Source organism: Uloborus diversus, chromosome 2, assembly GCF_026930045.1.
Source record: "Uloborus diversus isolate 005 chromosome 2, Udiv.v.3.1, whole genome shotgun sequence".
In the NCBI taxonomy this organism is placed as follows: domain Eukaryota; kingdom Metazoa; phylum Arthropoda; class Arachnida; order Araneae; family Uloboridae; genus Uloborus; species Uloborus diversus.
In genome coordinates, this window is record NC_072732.1 from 137,676,678 (window position 1) to 137,699,960 (window position 23,283).

The window sequence follows — 23,283 nt, forward strand, 5'->3', positions numbered from 1 at the left end:
TTAAAAAGTTATGAGTGGTTTTAGGTCATGCTCGCTATGTGTTCTTATGCAAAAAGAAAACTTTAAATTGATTTTTCTCGATGATCGTTTTTTTTTGTGTTTTCGTGTCATAAGAATCCCTAAGGATTTTTCTCTATTAAACATACAGCTTTGAAGTAATACTTTTGCAATTAAGATAATATATTTTACAAAACTGTGCATTGAATAAGCATTTTATAAATTACAAGCGCTTTCGATGGACACATAATTTTAATATGTGCACGTATTTTTTAACCGTCATATTGGGGCATTTATGCGAAAATTTGGACAAATTAGAATAAAAAAGGAACTATCAATCGGATTTTTATCGAACTGGTCTACAAACCTCCCCAGTACCAAAAAGAACAAACGGTGAAAGTTTCAGCCAAATCTGCCAGGTAGTTTCTGAGATCTTAGGGAACAAATTTACCAAAGTCCATTTATATATATATAGATTCAAATGTTTAGAGCATGTTATACCTTTAAAAACCAAATTTTTTTGAAAAAAAATTACTATTTTTTCCGTAATTGATCACAGAAAATTTTCTAGTAAACACAAAAGCAAATGAATGCATAGATTTTTAGAGATGATGGTTGTGATTGGTTAGCAAAAGGATTTTTTTGTATTAATTTAAAAACAAAAAAGCCTTAGGGATTTTAAAAAATTGAAAATGTCCTAAATGTTTTGAATTTAAAAAAAAAAAAGCAATATTTTAAAAATTTAAAAAAATTATTGATTACAAAGTAAGTAAGCATGTTATGGTTTCAACAAAAAATAGAATTTACTTAAATTTAAAAAAATTGCTTGAAAGGTACTGTGACCCTTTAAGAAACGCATTTTAAGAAACGTGGGCACATGCGAAACGTTTTCATGAAGGAATTTATTTTAATGGTTTCCTAACTTTTTATTCCGGCACCCCGTTTTTTCATACATGAATCGTTCTACCCTCCTTCACTTTTTGTAATAATCGAATTTCATAAATGCTATCCTGGTGTTATAGTTTATTTAGTGAATTTGAGAACATTAACACTCCAAAACATACTTATTTATTTTATTATAATAAGAGGGTTAACAAGCAATAAGTTACCGCCCCTAAGCCAGAGCTAAGGTTGAACTACATGTAATATATCGACATCCCGGTTATCCGATCCAGAGATTGCAGTTTCTTTCTTATTAGAACTCATCAGTGTGGAATATGAAACAACTGAGCTGGAGATAGATATCATCTCATTGAAGCTGAGAGTGGCAACAAATTGGTAGATAAAATAAATTTATCTCACCAGCAATAGTTTGCGGACATGGTGCGGTTCAAATCTTAAATTGAAGGCAAAGTTTTGGTGTTATGTAGTGAGTTTCCGCCCCTAAGCTTGGGGTAAAGCAGAATTACAGATCTGCAGTCTCTGGATGGGATAACCGGACTGTTAGTACATTGCTTGTATTTCTGCTTTAGCTCTAGCTTAGGGGCGGTAATATACGGCTTAAGAGGGTTAATAGTTTTACTGCAAATAACAAATCATTCCAAATTAATATAAAAATAATTGAATCGATGCAAGCGCTCTAACTCAAATGCCGTATCAATGATGTTTTGCTGATTCTAATTTTCTGACACCGAATGGATTCGATACTTCTAAAGCTTCTAAAGCAGATAGTTGAATTGAAAAAGAAAGAAAGAACGAAACGTTTCTCAATCACTAATCCTTACTGTATTGACACACCCAAGGCAAGTAGTCCAAATCGCATGTGACGTCATTCCACAACCATCTCCTACCACCATCGAGAACAATGCAGTTCTGTTGACCATTGTAATTGTTGGGCTGATCTTCTGCCCATAGATACTGCGGGACAGATGTATCTGGAAAAAAAGAGAGTTCAGTTGGATGAGTTACAGTTTGATACAATCAGAATCCACGTGGAATTTCAAGTAATATTTTATTAAGAAAATAAAAGCTGAATAGTTGTCTTCTCAAAATAGGTAACGGAAGTATTTAGTGTTTTAAAACTGTTAATGTTAATTTTTTTTTCGGCTAAACATTAACCTCGTAATCTTTACTAATAATAAAGCTGTAAGTCTCTCTCTCTGGATGTCTGATATCTCTCTGTCAGGATCTTTGTGATGCGCATAGCGCCTAGACCGTTCGGCCGATTTTCGTGAAGTTTGGTACAAAATTAATTTGTAGCATGGGGGTGTGCGGAATTCGATTTTGTTCTTTTTATATTCCAATTTTAAGAAAATTCTACAGAGCAAAGTATCACAACGTGGACGAATAAATTACGGAATTATCATAACGTGGAACCGTAACATGGGCAAGCAAATGAATTTAGCAAATTGGCGAGAAATTCATCATCATTATATGTAAACGCACAAGCGACCAAATGATCTTTTAATTTTCTACTACCACGGGTAAAGCCGTGCGGGTACCACTAGTGTTATTATAATTGTCCAGCTAATATTACTTTTGTGAAACAGCGTAAACGTATTTAAAATTCAAAAACCAGCCACAATCGTAATATCTAGGAGAGAAGTACATTTAAGAACGATTACCGAACATAATGTAAAAGTGGATCGTGTTTTATGATACTTACATGAAAATTGGAAGTAGGGAAATGTAGAATTTAGTGAAATAGCAGGGCAAAGTAAAATGATAAAAAAAAATTACTCTGCTTTTAGCGCCACCTGTCTGGTAATACTTTAACTATGCAGTAACATATGTAGACGATTCCAGTAAAGAAAAGGATATCTCTGAATCTCAAAGCATGGGATAATAATACTAATTTTCAAGCATTGATACTCATAATGTAATACTTTATTGTAAGCTAAAAATAATTTTTGCTTTTGCAAAATGATAAAGTTCTAGTTTTTAATATTTAAAATATTAGTTGAAAGCTGCTATTATTCGATGCAGTATTTAATACTGAGCGTATTTTTATTTTAAATGTTTTGTATAAGTGAAGTATATGCGGGGGCAAAGTGAAAAAGTTTCATTTCGTTCACATATTCAATTATTTATTAAATCACTTACGTGTTCATTTACATTTCTTTATTCAATAATTCATTTATTCATTTATTCGTTCACTATTTTATTTACTTATTTATTAATTATCATGTATTAATAAATTACTTAATTTATTTACTCGTTCATCGTTTCATTATCTATTCATTCATTTATTGATTAAGTTATTTACTTACCCATTTAATTTAAAATAAATAGAAATATTTCCTTAGAAAAATAGTTTACTTTTCTCACTGCCACATGAATTTTTAAAATGAAAAATACCCACTTTTTTAGAAGGTAAAAGTTTATTATCAGGAATAAAAATTAATGTTTCAATACAAGTTATATTGTAAAATGCATGGTTCTTTTTCATTGTACTGTAATTTTCAAAAAAACAAATACCAGTTTGTTCAATTTCGAAAAAAGTAAGTTATCTTCTCCCTTTGCTTTGCCCCACATTCCCCAATGTTTTAGAAAAATAATAAAATAATACGCGTAGATTAAAGTTTCATTTACTTTTAATTGACTAACCTACCATAGAATATCAAAAATGGAGAGAGAGAGAGATACTCTGTGTGTTGGATAGATGGAAAATTTACTTCTATATCGCTCTACCTCTGGTTCTTACTAGCTCCTTTGATTACCAGAAATAGTCAGGTTGTAACAATGTAACTAGTAGTGATGTATGGGTCAATAAGCTAAGTGAGGACCGATATCGTAAGTTAGAGAACATAAAGCTAGAGAAAAATAACTACAGTCCGTCTCCGATAAAAAGACCTCCGATCAGTAGAGAACTCAAACGATTCCATTTGTTCAAATAGTGAAGAGAAAATATCGATAACGCGCGATTTTTAGCGTTGGGCCAATTTGAGAATTTCTTTTATTTTCAACCCAAACCAAAAGGAGCTACTTCTTCTAAGGCCTGAGTTACCAGAGCCTGATTAAAACATGGTGCATCCAATATCTTGATGTATGAGGCATTTAGAGTTAGTGGATCAAGTCCGTTTGGACTTAATCCGTTTTAGCTCTGAACGCCTCATTTATGAAAGTAAAAGTCCATTGCCGAAATCTACTACGTTCAGAACTATAGCGAATCAAGTCAGTGTTGATTTCATCAACTTTAACTATGAATGCCTTATATTGTTGTCTGAGCAGTGAATGAACGCTTAACATCGAAACAATTTCATTTTCAGAACTCTATAGTATCGTTAAAACTGCATCGTTTACCATAGGAAATTTTAAAAAAATTGATTGAAATATGTTAATAAAAAATTATAATGATAAAAAAAACTATTTAAAAAAAAAAAAAAACTCGGATAACTGTTATGGTTTTGCTTTAGGTTTTTGAGGGATGTAAATTAAAAGTGGTCTAGTCACCAAATAAATGAATATGTATAACGAACAATCACCAAACATTCTAGTCATTTCCTTTTTAGAATTGTACCGAAGGAAATTACTGTTGCCAATTCGGGAAAGAAAAACATTTGATACTTTATTTTGTTTAACAAAAAATGACAAGCTGTTTATTCACTGGGGTTTGCTAATTTACTGGTCCACTGCGCTAGGTGTTCTGACCATCTTATTTATATAGTAAAATAGTAATATAGACTTATCATTTTTCTGTAGAAACTTTCTGCGAAATAGAAACATTTTTGAAAAATTGCAAAAGGGGGTTTGGATTGATATGCGTTTTGCATTTTCAACGCATCATTTCCGAAGGAAAAAGAAAATGAGGAGATATGGACAGAGATAAGGCTTTCAGCGTCGTTGCTCTTAAATTCATATGCAAATGATTTCCTTTTTAAATAATTTGCATTATTGACATTGCAGTTTCAACATTAATCATTTCCGGAAATGAAAGTGAGGAATATCTAAATATTAAGAAACGTTCGGGCAACCTTGAGAATGATAAGAAGCAAATTAGGTAGAATTATAAAAAAGTTACTTTTTTTTAATTGGACAATCTTCAACTATAGTCTGACCACGTATTATATGGAAAGACAAACATCCATTTCATAGCCGGAAATGGACAAATCTATTATTTTTTTAGCGATGCCAGCTTTTGCAGAAGCAGTCTCATTCAAATGAGCGTATTACCGGCATCAAAGTTTTACTTTTCTCCCTCATTCAGATAGATTTGTCTTATGTGGACGTTTGAAAATTCCATACAATCCGTGGTTGGACAGTATAAAATCATATAAATAGGTTTAACGGCTATAAAACTAAGTGCCGACTTTAGAATTTGTATTTAGAATTGATAGAGAAAATAAATATAAAAGAATTGCTTTTTTATTACGGGGCGCGGGAGCGCCCCGCCCCGCCAAGGAAACCAAACGTCAGCAGCCAACAGAAGCAAATCCACCGCCAAAGACGGAAGGAAATAAAAACGACCAAGACCAAGATTACACGACAGAACAAGTTCGGGATTTTTGGGTTTTTCAGCCCTCTGTATCTCAGCCCCATGAAGACCCCCGGAGTTGATTTTTGGTACACTCAATCTCTAGTGGCCCCTGACGCCGTAAACCAAAATACAATCCCCTGGACCATCAGGGGGAGGAGGTATTAAAGTTATAAAATCGCTGTTCAAAAAAGTTTTCGCTTTCTTTGACAGGGCTACAGCCCAGACGAAAAAAGGAATCAAGCTGAAATTTCGCACACACATTCCTTGTGCCCTACTGATGTGCCTTTTGTGCCATTTGACCCCCCTCTCCTTCCCCCCTCGTTTTTACCCCCCAAATTGTACCTTCCCGGGGTTCTATCACAGCCCCCCGGGGAGGCACGGTAATGATTTTTTGTATACGTATTCTTGGGGGGCCATTGAGTACATATATAAAAATTCAACCCCCAGGGATATCATGGGCCGGAGTAACTGAAGGTTGAAAATCACTAATTTTCCCTAAATTATCATGTACTTTCTCTCAGCTCATAGGGTTTGTTTATCTCGGACTGCAATTGCAAGGTTAGAACAGATCTAACAGTTATTCCAAAGTTGTCTTAGGAAATGAAATTCAATCAAGACTAAAACATATCCAACAGTTGCAACTAGACGTTAAATCGCGGATATCACAAATTTGCCACAGCGACTGCGCATGCGCGCAGACTTAGCTCATTGGGCTTTTTGTTTTCAGATTCTATGTTGTTTGTTTATACTTAAGCAGAGAAACAAATTAATGAATGAGATTAGAATGCTGCCCCCCCCCCTCCCCCCACGTTTTGCCGATGCGAAATTTCCTTCCCCCTGTTTTTCAGTTTTTATATATTTATGGAGGGAAGAAATTTTAAATGTCGGCGCGAAACTGGGGTTAAACCATTACAATATTTTACGTGACAAATTATATGAAACTTAACGCATATGAATATGGCACATATAACTTTTTAATTGAAAGCGAAAAATAGCACTTTTTTATTGGTTTGCTTATTTTCTAAATTAATGGATTTTTCACAAACAACACATAATAAATTGAAAATATATGAAATACGTGTGTGGATATCCGTGCTTTGCAGTAATTTGTTAGCTGAAAAAATTTTCGCAATTAATTTAAGCAAGACTTTCAATGAGCTTAGTCCGCGCGCAACATGCGCTTTCGATATGGCAAATTTGGGATATCCGCGATTTGACATCGAGTAAAGCTGTATCGATCTTCTGACACATTCAAATTTAAAATATTTAATGGCTTAGTTTTTTTTTTTTTTTTGCTTGGCGATAACATGCGTTATTTCTTTTTTAAATGAACTTTTAAACAAAACTAGGTATTAAACAAGACAAAGACTTCTATCAAGAAAAAGATAAATCACCAAACAATTAAAATTATCCCATAAAACGTAAAATAATCCACGATTTAAGAAAAAATGTAATTAAACAAGAAAGTGAAAAGCTAGATGAAAATAGCCCTCAAGCTGTAACACATTTAAAGAAACCTTCATGAAAATGTTGAATAATCTGTCGAATTAAGAAACTGTAGTAGAATTTATTGCGAAGTTGTAAAATACTCGAAAACAACATAATTTAAAATATAGTATTTTATTATCCAAGAAGTTTTCTTTGCAACAGAGAGGATACAAGGATTGCAATAAAATATAAACCACCCAGTTCTCGCAAAATGAACATAGAATCTTAATAGTCAGAAAATAACTTGACGTAAAATTAGGCTAGCCATTATTGTTCCTTTAAAACTCAAAACAGCGTTGTTTCAACTGAAAATTTTCTGACTTGAAGTTCTCAATTCTAAAAATACAGACAAAGTAATAATATCAATGCAAAAAGATGTGATATCTCATCAAAAACCACCCTGTTGTAAAAATTTCCCCGCCAAGAAAACCTTTAACTTTTCCGCACAAAAAAGAAAACCTGCATCCTAAACCCAAAAACCCTCAGCCATAAAAAGTTATGATATCTAGTTTGCCCGCCAAGTATCTGCCAAACTATCATCCTCCCTCTTCTCCTTTTTCATCACAGCTACTTCCATTAGAACCTCCTCCCACCTTCAACTCCTCAGAAATATGGATAGATCTTTTAAATTGTTTATCTTGTTTTGCGGGAAGCTTTTCAAAGTGAAATGGTTGCTTGGTGAGCAAAAAGCTTCCCGCCAATCGATATAAACAATTTAAAAGATCTATCCATATTTCTGAGGAGTTGAAGGTGGGAGGAGGTTCTAATGGAAGTAGCTGTGATGAAAAAGGAGAAGAGGGAGGATGATAGTTTGGCAGATACTTGGCGGGCAAACTAGATATCATAACTTTTTATGGCTGAGTGTTTTTGGGTTTAGGATGCAGGTTTCCTTTTTTTTGCGGAAAAGTTCAAGGTTTTCTTGGCGGGGAAATTTTTACAACAGGGTTGTTTTTGATGAGATATGAACTACTAGTACGGTTTTCCTCGCTGAATAGGGGATTCTGCTTGCTTATTTCATGGGTTAAATGGTAGAGGTTCTTTTATTTTTTTAAAATTTCATGCGCTTCAGCCAAAGCTGCCGCAGTTATGAAATTTATGCAAACAGCTCATTCAAAGCGGAGCTGGTTTCAATCACCCGGTACTAAACAGACAGCAGTATTCCTTAGTCGTACAATGCTTTGCTCACTTTAGCTATTAACCTCCGCTGAACAGACCATTGTACTTTCGAATTAGAATGGGGTCGTTTTCAAAGTTTTAAAAGTATTTTTTCCTCAAAGAGCATGTTTAAAAACAGGGCATCTGACCATTTTTTAAATAATTTGTTTAAGTTTATTATTTTTAAAAAATTACTTAAATCGGTGCGCTTTCATTGTTTACTCTTCTGACGATGATATCACAAATGATGAAATGCCATTCACTGATGCCATTTCTAGAGCAAAATACTTAATTCGCATCTTTACTCACGTGTATTGGCATCGATATGGTTGATTGCAAGCGTAGAGTGCAATATTTAATTCGCTTCTTGATTATTATGCATCATTTGCATTGTCAAATAGACCACGCCTTGGTTGACATTTTAAAAAATTAATTAAAAAATAACTGTTGGGAAAGGGAAACTGAAAGTATTTTCTGGGTCATGTTTTTTTTTTTGCTCATTCTATTAATTTTAATGACTAAAAGTAATACTTTTGACTGAAGAAAACAACCACATTCTTTTTAGAAGTAGCTTTTTTATTTCTGTTTCAAAAATAAGATCAAACATGTTTAAAAGCTATTGGTGATTAGATGTTTCGTCGCAGAGACAAGTAAGAAGTGTTTTACGGCATCTAGTACATGATGAGCTTAATGAAAGAAGGCGAAGAGAAGTAAACACCTTAAAGATTTCGTCTTTTTTTTCCTGTACTTTATATTGAAATTGTGTTATTAACTTCCACGACAGTGTAGTACTGATGTAAAATCATTCGACAAAAGATCTGGCCTGCTTTATTCGGTGAATTTATTACGTTATTTATTTAACTTTTTCTCTTTACTTCTTTTTACTGGCAGTTCTCATTTAAAACCTTGAGCCTTCTGATGCATCAGAATACATGACCAATCCATTAGTGTTTATTGCCGCACCGCTATTATTATCTGAAAAACGAATAACCTTCACTTACCATCCACCCAATGCCACGTCTTTGACCTAAGCCCCGAGTCCCTCTGTGCTCCGAGCCACACCAATTTCGACTTGAGACTCTCCTTGCGTCTCTCCAACTCCGAGGCGATGAAGTGGTGGGTCAGGTCCCGGACTCCGTGCAGCAGGAGCCCACCCCGAGCCCGGCAATAGTCGACGGCGGTGTCGAAGGAACCCCCCTTCTGCGTCTGGAATTCGTAGCAAGTCCGGCTGAAAGTGGTCAGCTCCAAAGGCTCCAGCTGATTTCCACATCGGCCGGAGGAAATTTCTGCAAAGAGATTGTTTTCATTACATACCGTATTGCCTCTCACTATCCGGCATGCCGGAAAAAAATGTGGTTGCCCAGCATGCCAAGAAATTCGAATTTTCTGGCATGCCTGATAATTTTTAATAACTTTTAATAATTAATTTTTATTTTGCAACAAAGCAAAAGTTAATTTCACCATTCAGTTCCAATCGGAAAATCAAACCATTGTAAGGAAAAAGATAAATAAATCCTGAAAGTAACCTTTGAAAAAAATTTGTATTGCATATAATATGTGCTTGTTACTTGTGGTAGGTCATTATTAATGGATTTAATTATATGCGAATAAAGTAATCAATTTAGAAGCGTTACTGCGATTTGTTCATATTTTTTTAAATAAATTAGTTTAGGTTTCTTTTAGAGAGGTAAGTTTAATGTTTATTTATTGAATGGTAGTGGTAAATACTTTAACACTGGTTTAGGGGCGGTAACTTACTGCTTAAATGTTTGCTTACTTAGGTTTAATGTAACTTTTATAAAATTATTCGTTATTAAACGATATTTTTCTCGTTAAAATAACAAGTGATATTGTTAACAAATATTTTTACAAAATTAAACTGTTGATTAATACTAATAAGATATGTATGGAACTTATATTCAATTTAAGCTGAACACATTTTTTATAGTACATATTATTCTTTTTTTCCTAACCTCGATTTTTCCGGCATGCCGGAAAGGACCAGGCAAGTTTTGTCGAAAATCTGGTGACCCCCGAATTTTGCGGCATGCTGGATAATGCAGGGTATACGGTACACGTTTGATTCCGATATAAGTTTTAATGAACTAGTGGTATATATTGTTAACTGGTAATAAACTACTTAGCAATACAGTAGAACCCCTTTAATCAGAACTAATTGTAATCGGAGGGAGACCAGACTATTGTGGCGTACGGATCATCATTACGTGGACGATGATTGTCCGGGTTGAGATTTGAACCACAGACCTTTGTGATGCTAACCCAGTGCTTTAACCACTGAACCAAAAGGACCTCATAGCTCGGGGACAAAGTTAGGTTATGTGCTCTCTGACATACGCCACACTATCAAATAATTCGGACTACAGAATATCTCACGTTTTTCATACATAGTTTGTATAAAAAGTAATGAGTCTCACTTTTTCCTGATGCGACTGTACCTCCTAAGTGCGCACAAATCGGTTAGGTTGATGGGGGGGGGGGGGGGTTTACTGGTGGGACTCACTCCAGTCCGCAGTCGCCTGGGAGTTGTTGTTCGGGCAACATCGTCGTTATAGTGTACCTCTGTTGCTAACGTCGGTTCCAGCTCCAGAATGCAGAGAACATTTGAGCAGTATTACGCGATTAAGTTTTGGGTGGAACTTGGTTAATCGTCTTCAGGGACTTTAGAGATGTGTAAGCAAGTGTTCGGAGATAATTGTTTATCAAAGACGCTTAAGTTTCGGTGGCACACGTGTTTCAAAGATAGCCGGGAGAGCGTGGGGGATGATAAACAAGGAGTGTGTCAACCAGCAGAACGGAAGCTAATGTGGATCGTGTGCTTGTCGTGATAAATTCGGACCGCCGGTTAAGTGTGAGAATGATTGCAGATGAAGCTAGACTTGATAAAATGACAGTTTACAGCATCATCGCTGAAAACTTGAGAAATGCTGGAAAAACCTACTTCATTCTCCAAGACTTCCTGATTAATAATGGTATATCTATGCTATCCCAGCCCGTCTACGGCCACTAGTTAGTCCGAGGCGACTTCTTTTTATTCCCGAGGATGGAAACATCAATAAAAGGGCATCACCGTGGAACTCTGGATGCCGTGAAAGCTCTAGTACAAGACTTTCGAAGGACATTCTGGGAGCAGCCTTCAAAGCTTAGAAGATTCGCTGGGCTAAGTGTGTGTTAGGCCAAGGGTCTTATTTTGAAGGATTTTTGGTGTTAATATTAATATTTGCAATAAATTCTTAGAACACAGCTCAGTCTTATTACTTTTTATACAGTCCCGTGAGCAAAATATTTTTTTAAAATAAGTATTTTAGCTTTAAAAGGACACGGAACATATGAAATGAAGTTTTATCTATATTTTTCGGCTTAATAGGACATTTTTCAGCAATGTTTATTTGTATTTTAAACGTATATTTTGAAAGTATTAAGCGAATTTGAAACATGTTTGCTATCCGTCTGTCAAAAACGTAGATTAATAGGGAAAACATAAAAATGGAATCACCTGTCTGGAATCTCAAACAAACAGCACAAAAATTTACATGTAAGTATATGATGATAATGCAAAAAAGTATTACCAAACGACAATGTTTAGTACATTTAAAAAAAAAAATGAAAATTTACCATATTTTCTTGCATTTTTGAGGGAGCGGGGTTGTTTAAAATATTTCTAATTGGCTTATTACTTAATATTTATCTAAAATATATATGAATAATGATAACGTGTTTATATAGTTATGCATGTAACTTCTCAATACATTACCTTGAGTTGTGAAAACCATAACTTCGCAAACTGTTAATGATCCTTGAATTCCAACCATTTGCACATACACATAGCGTCCGACTATGGGGTAGGCACATGAGAAATCTTTGGTCACACCATCCCCTAAAAGAATCATAGGTGTTTCGAGATCACAACAGTACAGAGTTTAATTTTATAAATTTGAAAAAATATTTTTGCTAGAACGATGTAAACAGTAATTGTACCTTAAAACCCAAAACACCACATCTTTAACAACGTGCATGAATTTCGTAATTTTTTACTCTAATTTTTACCAATGCATTTGTAATAAATATTAGCCGAAACTTATTTGATGAGTTTTATATCTTATTTGATTTTAATATTATTTTCTTACATCATTATAAATTTAACAAAATCATTTCGTACTGCACTCTATAAAATAAGTAGAATAAGATTTCAATTTTTAACGGATACTAAAACTTTTTTTCTTACTCAAAAAGTCTTTGATGAGCATAATGTTTTGATTAAATGAACATTAGAAAACCTATTAAATTGTAAATTTTATTTAATGTTAAAAATTTTTTTGAGTTATGTTTATTTTTCGTACTGAGAAATTTATAAAAATAGCAATTTTTACAAGAAAACCCTTTAATTTTGCAACAAGTTCTCTTTTCATTTTCTTTGATGAGTTCAGAGACCCAGTTTGACAATTAATAAAATAGTGAGTAGAATTCCATTTGCTGAAGTATCCCAAACCTGAGCAAATGCGTTCTTAAACTCGAGAATATATTTATACTGCTTTCTTGCAACGTAAATTCATCAATTTAACCTAGACCACAATATCAAAGTGTTCGTAAGGTGAGGGGAATAAGGGTATATATTTAATACGTTTCATAGTAAAATAACAGTAAAATGCATTACACAAGATGCATAATTGAGTGGATCCCTAGAAGAAGGGAATATGTTAAAAATCAAAAATTTTATTTTTAATTTGTAACCTATGCCCTATATTTGTAACTCAAGACAGAAAAGTACCAAATATTGATGAAGATCAAGTGTAACACATGCCCTTCTTCTAGAAACCCATTTATTTACATTGTTTTTCTAACCCCCCCCCCCCCCCCCCCCCCCCGATTGCTCAAATAACGGACCTTAAACGAGCCTTTCCCATTTTCTAGAAGTTGAAAATCCAGGATTTAGGCTGCCTCAAGCAAAACTAGAATGTTGGTCGAAAAGAACAAATTTTTTACAACACTTTTTGTGTGACTGGGAGCACTATTTCATTATAATGCATAAAAAAAACCTTTAGATTCCACGACGTCTTTTGCTTTTCTCTTAATTTAAGAAAAATTATTATTTTAAAAAAAAAAGCTGGATTAATACATTTAGAAGTAAAAATCACATTACTTAAAGTGATTTTTCAAATTCTGAATGAGTTTTCTTTCTTTTTTTAATCTTTAAAATTCTTCACAAAAAGTACACTTTTACCACAACGTTTCTACAAATTTGACTGTCGCTCGGTCTGTTGGAGGGAAAGTTACTGAAAACAAACAAACTGAAAATTGTAATAAGAACGCTGTTATATAATCAACTTACCCAACGTTTGTGGATACCAAGCGCAAAGTCTATTTCCTTGTACTGTTGAGCTGTTACCAACCCTGATTTCCAGATCTTGGAGTGGTTTGTGACCTGAAGAAAAAAGTTTTCAAAAATTCTAATGAACGCAAATTTGGAGATCATTTTATCCAAGCTTTCATATGCAATAATCTTTATATAATATTTACATGAGAAATTTTAACATGATGAATGGAAAAGCAACATTATTTATTTAGCTAAATGAGAATTTTATTTAAAAAAAAGGGTTCATCTAAAATTCTAGTTTCAAATTTTTTTGGCGTAAGCTTTCTCGTTACTTTGAGCTATCAGAATTTTCTTTGTTCAATCACGTAGCGCTATTACAATGAAGTCATTTCTGAAAGTGTTGAATGTGTTTGCTGTTAATTTCATTCCAAATTCAATGACTTGACCAAATGTTGTCCATTTGGACTGGTTTTTGTCCCACTACTAAAATAATTTCTCTTGAACTGGCGAAAAGAAGATGCACTCATTTAAAAGCTATCATATATTATTCGGAGAAAACTTCACCAGATCTTGAAAAATGCTTTTTAAGATGCTTATGGACTTAATACTATTAATTTATCTTCCAGTATTTTGACCTCAAATAAAAAGAATCAAATGCATTGCTCATGTATGTTGGAATTAAACCCGTTCTAAGCATGTGTTATATCATACTTTAAAAGGAAAAAAAAAGCAAAACTCTTAATAACGAAGCATGACTTTTCTCTGAATAAAAAGATAAATGCCATATATTTAAGAGTTTCCCCCTCAAAAAGAGATTTAGCTGAGATAGCATAACTCCAAAAGAGAGAGAGAGAGACTTTAAGTTCGTTTTACTTTTTATTTCTTCCCTAACTTTAACCAAATGCTCATGTCTAGAAATCTTGAAAAATTACAGCGCCAAGGATTTCACTTTCAATGTCAGGATTTCCCATAACAAAAGAGTTTCACGGATTTATTTTTTTTCACTGAACAATGTCGTAATCTGATAAAGGTTCAAAGTTCAGTTTCGTGTCTTGATGCAGTCACCCCCTGTGACGACAGACCACCCTGATGGCAAATACCAAATTCAGACAAACCTATACTTCTTAGAATTTTTCTTCTTGATTTAAAAGAAAAAGGATTTAACTTCTTATAATGAATCAAACGTACAATATTTAGAAATCTTAAAATTATGAGATGAGAAATAAAACTGTAATTGGGAGTTTGAAAAAAAAGAAAAAAATATTGGTTACTCTTGTGGCAACTTCAAACAAAAGAAACTAACGAAAACCTAGGAATATGTAAAGTAGCAATTTATAGATGTTTTTTAATCTTTTTTTTTTTCCAGATATCGCTTTTAATTTTATACACATTAAATTAGCATTTTATCGATAAAGTAATTTAACTTCTTTCAGCTTTTACTTTTTATTCGTTTCAAAAAATTTTGTGAATATTTTCATGGCATGTATCAATAACTGTTTAATTGTTTTCGTTTACAGTTGAAATTATTTTCATTGGACAACGATTTTGTACTTCCTTTTTGTAATGATTTTTTTAAACTAAGAAATAGTTACTGATTTCTAGAATGGTTTGAAACGGCATTCCAAGAAAGTAGTAGTTTTTAAGTGCCAAAAAAAAAAAAGAACACTTCGCAATAAAACAGAACATAGTGAAACAAAAGATTTTCAATTCAAACAGTGAACTCCCGTTACCACGAACACCAATGCAACAAAAAAATTTCTGTTCCGATTAACTATTGCTTGAGATCCATTACAACGAAATTCCCACTACAAAGAACAAAAGTTGCTGTCCCTTCAAGTTCGTTGTAACGGGGTTTCCATGTAAATAAATAAAAAGATCTAGTATCTATTTCAAGGGGGAAAAAACGGCCATTGCTTTCTCAAATGTAATTCTCTTTTTTCAAGAGAATATTCATTAAGGGTTAGTTCAGGTAAATAGAAACATGAGAAAAATAGAAACCAACTCAACTACCACACTGGTTCTATAAATTCTGTACTCGGAGGTAAATTTAAACAACTACATTTTTTTATTGTTCCTATTTTTTTGGAAGGATAAATTTTGATGTAAATTACAATTTTGGGTGCATTTTACATGAATTTAGAGCATAACGTATCTTTTTAGATAATTTTTTTTAAAAGTGATTTCTGATTACAGTTGGAGAATTCAGCGGGTAGATGCGACCTATATGTCGTAGATTGAGTATTGCTCGCGTTGATCTTCATAAGCTTCTAAACTGATTGTGTGTATTGCGATTATCTATCTACATCAACCTCATGGTAAAAGAAATCAGTTTTCATTTACCCCCTAGTGTCTTGGGTATAAGGAAATAGGATTTCATTTGCTAACAAGCATAATCGTTAAGTTAAATTTTTCATACCCAGTTATTCTCGGAGAGTGTAGTCTTAGATACAATACAAAAAAAATCATGTCTCTATTCATCCAAAAGAAAGGAAAGTATCTTAAGTTCTATTTCGACCAACTGATCCTACTTTTACAAGCTGAGCTTGTAAAAGTAGTGAACGATTTTTAGCTCCGTAATGAACGATTTTTCTGTAATGAACGACTTTTAGCTACCAGTGTGAAAATAAATGCAATATTTTTATCAGATGTTTTGCCTTCAGCTTACGTACAGCACTTCCAGATTTATTAATCCCTATAACAGAGCAAATTGCGGTCTCTGCGGATTTTGTAGCTTTGCGAAAATTTCAGGCAAATAAGCAAAAAAATCAGTCAAACCCAGTTACTCTGAGAGAGTGTTCTTTTCTACACAATGCACAAAAATTTATGTCTCTATCCAAAAGAAAGGGAAGGTTCATACGTTGAAATTCTAAAATTATGTTTCCATTTGCACCAACTGACCCTACTTCTTTTAGCTAAACTTTAAAAACAAATCAGAGAAAGTTTTTTTTTAATTTCAAGTATTAAATGAATATTATGTATTTTTGTGCTAGAATTGGTAATTTCTTTAAGATTATGGCGAATTAAGCTTAAAAAATAGAGATATATCTTTAAAAAAGTTTCAGCCATGAAAAATTTGCATTTTCTTCCCTTATTTTCTTTCTTTTTCTCTGACTTTTTCATAGTAAAGTGCACTTGAAACATCGCCTACTCGAACTACATTTTAAACAGAGCATTTTGAAATTAAAAAAAAAAAAATCTATCATTTGCAAGAAAATGTGTCATATCTGCTTTTGTTCTGATTCTTCCAAAGTAATCAAAATTGTTTATTCTTTACGATCATCTCTGTCACGCGAAGAAATGGAGGTCAGTGTTTGTATGACTCTATCCATGCTCTAAACTTTGAGGTAATTTTCAGATTTTTGTTTATCATACTGAACTATTTTCCATAAGGTTTTTAATTTATATAAAACATGTTTGAAAGGGATGTATCTTTGGTAAGAAAGACCTCATTTTTGTTATTTTTGTTGATATTTTCCTACGGCAAACGAATTATCCGATAGTTCTGGATCATTTAACTACATTTTTTGATAAAAACTTATTTCTTTTCGCATTTTAGCTTGTGTTGTTTGGTCACTTCATTAATTTTAAATTCATTACGCAAAAAAAAAAAAAATAAATAAATAAATAAAAAAAAAAAAAAAAAAAATAGCGATTAAATTGAATAAAGTGTAGTACAATGAGTAAGGTTTATATCAAAGATGGTTTTCCGCATTCAATTTTTTTTTTTAATACAGTAGAATCTGCTTAATGGAGTAGCCATTTTGTAATAAAAAAATATTCTAACTAGCGGGTTATCCCATTAACCGGAATCAAAATAGCACGTTACATTGGTTTTATACTTTGAAAATGTATTATATTAAACGGGATATTCTTTTAACCGATATTCTATGTATTAAGCGGGCTCGACAGTATTAAGTCGTCGTACTAATAAGTTTAATAAAAAATATCTGCTTGATAAATTTTTTCGCTAACGTGCTAATTTTTTTTTCTTTTCTTTTTAAATCTAAACTGATTTGATTTTGCATTGCATTGAGTATGAAGCTGTTTTTGCGGTTCTTTCTTTGTTAGTTTTTAAACCAAAATCAAGAGTCTTAAGCTATTTCTGAACTCTTCAAACAGGACATGAAAGACCGTGTTGGCCTGATCGGGAATGCTTCAGACTCGTATCTGAAGCGTCCCGGGTTCGATCCCAGCCGGTCGAAGATACTCCATGTTCGTTAATGGTGACTGGGGCACGTTAAATATGCTCGTGGACACAAAGTCCTCCAAGTGAATCAATACCTCTGGGGGTGCTGGACCAGCATTGGTCGTCTTCTAGTCTGGATCAAAAAATCAGAGCTGAATTTAGGTCCCCATCCAACTTGTTAAACCACAAGTAGTGGTAGGTACGGGGACACTGGAGTGTGGAATGGACAGGACATGAAAGATAGTTTCATCATTTGACTATTGGGTGCCGACCGATTTTTCTCATTGACTGCTGCTTAGTTGAAAGTTCAGTTCAAACAAATCAATTCGAGAGAACTGTGACTAGTAAGTTCCGATGTAACGTAAGACGGAAAAGGAAGAGAAATCACAGCTGGTGTGAAAGTTGCATCAATAGTTCAGGCAGCAACGTATTTCGTAGCCAGAATTACAATTGAATTGTTCATCCTCAATTTATGTCACTCTTTAAAATACGCAAAAGCTGCTAGAAAAAACTTTCAGAAAGCATGCCCTTTATAAAAGAGCAGTTACTTAATTTTAATACGAAAATTTTCTAATCTAACTAATGTATTCTTAATTTCAAGATTGACTTTACACTTAGTAAGTATGGGATTGTGTATTTTTATATTTTGTGTGTGTTTCATATCGAGGTTTAATACGCTGATCCTGGGTTTTGCTCCAGTAATTTTTTGTAGTAAACAATACGTTCAATGCATTCTTAATGTATATGTTTCTTCCATATAAAGACTCAAAAAATTAGAATTCAGTTTGCTTAAACAGGCTTGTGCAACTATGCGTAAGTAATAGCAAAGTTTTCCTTTTTCCGTTTTTTTTAAATAAATTTTCTTCTTTCTTAATCACTTAAAAATTTCAGTAACCTTACACTGCAAAAGCGGTGGCAGCTTACCGTCTCCATAGCAATGGAGTAAATCAACTGATAAAACTGGTGTAACGTTACGCATCCCTCATAATGTGACACCAGTTTTATCAGTTAAGTTACTCCATTGCTACGGAGGAAGCTAGCCGCCGAAATAAGGTTACACAAAATGCAGAATGCTGTCACCGTATTTACGGAGTAAAGGGCTGTTCACTTATCAACCCACCGTCACGTCCGCATCGATTTTTTTTCCACCTGAAACTTTTTTTTTTTTTTTTTTTTTTTGCTGGTTGCCATGACAGCAAGCTTGCTTTCATGGCATCCAGCAAAGAAACCCTCTTTCGGGCGGAAAAAATCGGTGCGAACGTAACGGACGGCCGATACGTGAACAGCCCTTTACGGTTTCACAATTTGTTTACTGTGACTATCGTATCGATGTAATTAAGATTTTACGCTTAAAGACTGCAAAAGATATGCATCTTAACATATTTACCGCAACATCCTCTTGTGACAATCCGAACCACTTTAATGGGGTACGCATGTAGCAGGTCTACCTGCCACCAAGGAGAATCCTCTGCTTTTGTTTCCGTGCAGTACTTATTCTCATGCACAGTAGTCAAGTCCCCATCGTTTCCGTGACTGGCTTCTCCTCCTCGTACAGTGCTTGACTGGTTGGCCGGCTTGCCATAAGCTACATTCACAGCTGAAAAAGAAAAAGAAATTAGTAAGCACATCCTCATAAATGTAATAGCCAATGATCGAGTAACCCGCGAGTTTCAACAATGAAACTCGCGCCAAGGCAAGATAATTTAATTATATGTTTTGGTGATGTTCAACATGCAGGGGAAAGGCTTTATTGTGACGAGGCTGAACTCGATCCGGTAACTTAACTGTTTTACTGTTGAGACTGTGTCATTTCAGGGGAATGAAGAAGCGAAATAATGGTCAACAGTGAACGCTATCTGTTGGGGTTTAGGGTTAATCCACTGGAGTTAGGGTTACAATTTCAACTAGCAAAATATCCCCAAACTGGCAACGGCTTCGTTCAAATGTTGAAGCGATTTTCACCCGTCATACCTTGAAGGGCGATTTTTCTAGTGGATGTATTAAGAACATAACTGAGTTCGATAGTAGTGAGTTAAATTATTGTTACGTTTTGAACTTTTTTTCGATTTGGAAATGGGGTTAACTTAGTTCTCAAAGTAAGGTGAAAAACACCACTTTTAAAACGGTAGGAAGGTTTTTTTTTTCCGAATGATTTTAATAGCAAGCGGATCACAAGTTTCATACGAAACGTTACACAGGCAATTCCAATATTTGACGCTCCGGACTTACACTTGACCACGTTCCCACACTATTTGTCACCACATGGGCAGCCTTTTTTTCCGAACGTTCGGTTGTGGTAAACTGATTCTAATGGGGTCATTTCCAAAATTTAAAAGTATTTTTTTCTGAAAGAGCATGCTTAAAAACACAGGATCTGACCATTTTTTAAATTATTTGTTTAAGTTTAATATTTTTAAAAAATTTCTTAAATCTGTGCGCTTTAATTGTTTACATTTCTTGCCGATGACATCACAAATGATGATATGTCATTCTGTGTTGCCATTCACAGAGCAAAATATTTAATTCCCATCTTTACTCACGTGTATTGGCAACGATATGGTTGATAGCAAGCGTAGAGCGCAATTTTAACTCGTTTCTTGATTATCATAACTTGGAAACGCGGTACAAAGATGCATTAAAGAGCATCATTTGTGACGTCATCAAGACCACGCCTTGTTTGAAAAATCGTGCGTTTTAAAAAATTAATTCAAAAATAACTGTAAGGAAAATAAAATAATTTTCTGGGTCTTTTTTTTTTTTTTTTGCTTATTCTAACAATTTTAGTGACTAAAAGTACTACTTATGACTAAAGGAAACAACCCCATTGCATTAAAAACAACGACGTTTCTAAAGTTGCAACTCTGAGGACTTTTTTTAGATCGATACTTGGTTTAATAGCTTTTAAACAATTCAGGCAATATCTCAGGCGTTTTAAAATTTTATGTAGATTTTGTTCTACACAAACACTTACTTAAACAAACTAAAAAAATGAAAAGAAATATTTTCTTTAAATTAATAAATAAACTCATGGGAAAACTCCAAGCAATTAGTTAAGTTTTTCTAATATCTTTGTTCTAAGACCACCTGTTAACCGAAACTTTTGCATTTCCCTTTAACTGTTATCTATTAAACTTCATTTAACGGTATGTTTCTATTTATGGTTATTGGTCTTGAACAATGAAGATCAATGTCTTCAATCGGCATGAAATTTATTAATAATGAGTTCCCTGCCTGCTCATCCGTGACGACTTTTTAAATGAGAAGACTTTTTTTCTGAACGTTCTTTGAATAGCTGTAACGCTTCTTGCACAATTTCCTAATTATTCCCAAAGCGTAAAACTTGTCTCATTATTAAAAGTACGAAAGGCTGAATAAAAATCAAGGGTTCAGTGGTTTCACCTAAATCAGAAGTTTAAAATAGAGTCTTCGAATCTTTTTTTTTTTTTTTTTTTTTGAAAGCAATGGTAAAAACATGTAAACAAAAAAGAATCATTCAGAAAATAATGACTTTCAAGTTTAATTTTTTATTGAACTGTCTGTTTTTATGTGAGCATTTATTGTTAAGTATCCATAAGACCTGCAAGTTTTTCAATGTCTCAATGTTTGAAGATTGTTTAAGGTATTTTTTAATTCACTCCAATAGGTTAATTGCATTAAAGGAAGAGTGACTTGGCTCAGGTTTGTGGAGTCGGATTCGGACTGATCGTTGGGTAAAATAGTCAGAGTCGAGAGTTGAAGGTTTAAAGTTCTAAGAGTCAGAGTCAGGCTGATTTTGGGGTAAAAAAGTGGGGAGTCTAAGGTTCTAAAATTTTCGGAGTCCAAGTCGAAGCTGGAGTCAGTCATTTTCCCTCCGACTCCGCAGCTCTTCTCAGCTAACTTTGGTCTATGATTTGTTTTGGGTTTACGTTTACCAATTAAGTCCCAAGTGATCTCAATTTGTCTCAATAACGTCAAGATTTTATACTACGTAGTGATAAAAGTGACTCATTTACAAAATATAGTAAATGTTTAAAAAATATACGACAAAAGAAAAATATTTTAGATAAACAACATTTTAATTACATACACAATGCAAACTAGTATGTTGTGGCTATCACGAAACTTTCTTCTATATCGTTCGTATTATTATAATCCCTCCCCATGCTTGACGAGGTAGCAATATTCCCAGCAAAAACAAAATTACACATGCCAAAACTTAACGACCATCCCAATTCCCGATTTATCTCAAAAGCAAAGCAAAGAATGAAAATTGGTAATTGTTTTAAAAACCTTGTTTAAAATAATTACAAACATTTATTTGTTAAAAAACACAAGATGGCAACAGTTAAAAAGTTGAATCATCGCGATTTTCTTGTAGTTTTCCAACCATAGACTAATAATAAGAGTAGACCGAGCTTTCCCAGAATTGCTGATGAAAAAATTGGTTCATGGATACATCATGTGACTGGTGGAAGGCTTGGCGAAAACTTTGGCGGCATGGTTGCTAAATGGCAACATTATCTATAGTTTGGCACTCGACATGTATTTTAAGACGTAATGTATTTTCATTATAATTTTCTTTCCAGGTGCAGATATTGAACTGTTTTTCTTTTAATTATGCATTATTTTGGCATTAGTTTTTGATCACAGTTTTCAGTAACTTTTATTTCATTTGGAACTGCTACGTCAGCGTTAGCGTGAACGTAATGGCGTAAACGTTTTGCGTTAACGCAAAAATGTACTAATCGGTATCTTAATTTGAAATTGTAGGTAAAAATCTTACCGTTTGCCGATTCTTTATGGGCGCTTGCATCTTTAATTTGCTTAGAGAGTTATTGAAATTGACTAAAGAAAATGCACAATACTATCTAAACGAAAAACTCGCTATATTAAATAAAATATTTACAACTTAGAATAAGAAATTTACAAATCGGACTCCATAAAAGATCATTCTTCCGTATTCCATCAATTCTATTTATTTTATTTCTCTCGAGCGTTGATCGTCTGCTACGATCAACGCCCGCTGTTGCTACGATATCCACCAGTCACATGGTTTGGTTAATAAGCATCCAAAGGGTTGCCATAGCTCGGTCTACTCTAATTATTTGTCTATGTTTCCAACAATTAAAACCATGCGAATTATGCAGACGACAGTTTATAACGGTTTATCTTTCTTATTGTTGCAATTAAAAGGCTATTTTTATTCACACAAAAAAAATCAGTCCTCATGGAGCGATTGGCGCCAAAGTTGAACTAACGCCTGTTTACATATGGATTGACATTTATTCCAAATTTCATCCAGAGCGTAGCATTACTTCTTTAGATATGGCACTCACAATGGAAAACAAAGAACGTTCGATTGCGCCATCTTCTTTTCAGCGATTGACGCCAAAATAGAATCACCTCTTATACCCTATAAGGGCTACTTGTCGATAAATTTTTGTTTGATTCCGTTCATTATTTCTTGAGATACAGCAGTCACAATTGGCGACAAAAAACGTTCTATAGCTCAACCCCCGTTTTAGCTATTGACACCAAAATTGAATCAGCACCTGTACCTGTTAAGGGCAGCATATGGACCAAATTTTATTTGATTCTGCCAGTTACTTCTTGGGGAATAGCAGTTAAGCGTAACTCAAAAAACGCCCAATTGCTTCACCCCCCTTGGAGGAATTCGCGCCAAAAACTAATGGGCACAATTTCACATAGGGTCACATATGTGTACCAAAT

General features: G+C 33.8%; 1 protein-coding gene across 1 annotated transcript in view; it reads right to left on the reverse strand.

Moving 5' to 3' along the window:
• LOC129216043 (sushi, von Willebrand factor type A, EGF and pentraxin domain-containing protein 1-like) overlaps positions 1-23,283 on the reverse strand; it is a 170,322-nt gene that overhangs the window by 55,718 nt on the left and 91,321 nt on the right. Inside the window, exons 4-8 of the mRNA XM_054850188.1 lie at positions 18,962-19,171; positions 13,404-13,496; positions 11,829-11,951; positions 9,058-9,342; positions 1,722-1,871 (exon numbers count right to left, since the gene is read on the reverse strand). Of these exons, the coding sequence (XP_054706163.1) occupies positions 1,722-1,871; positions 9,058-9,342; positions 11,829-11,951; positions 13,404-13,496; positions 18,962-19,171 (861 nt within the window). The remainder of the gene's footprint in view (positions 1-1,721; positions 1,872-9,057; positions 9,343-11,828; positions 11,952-13,403; positions 13,497-18,961; positions 19,172-23,283) is intronic.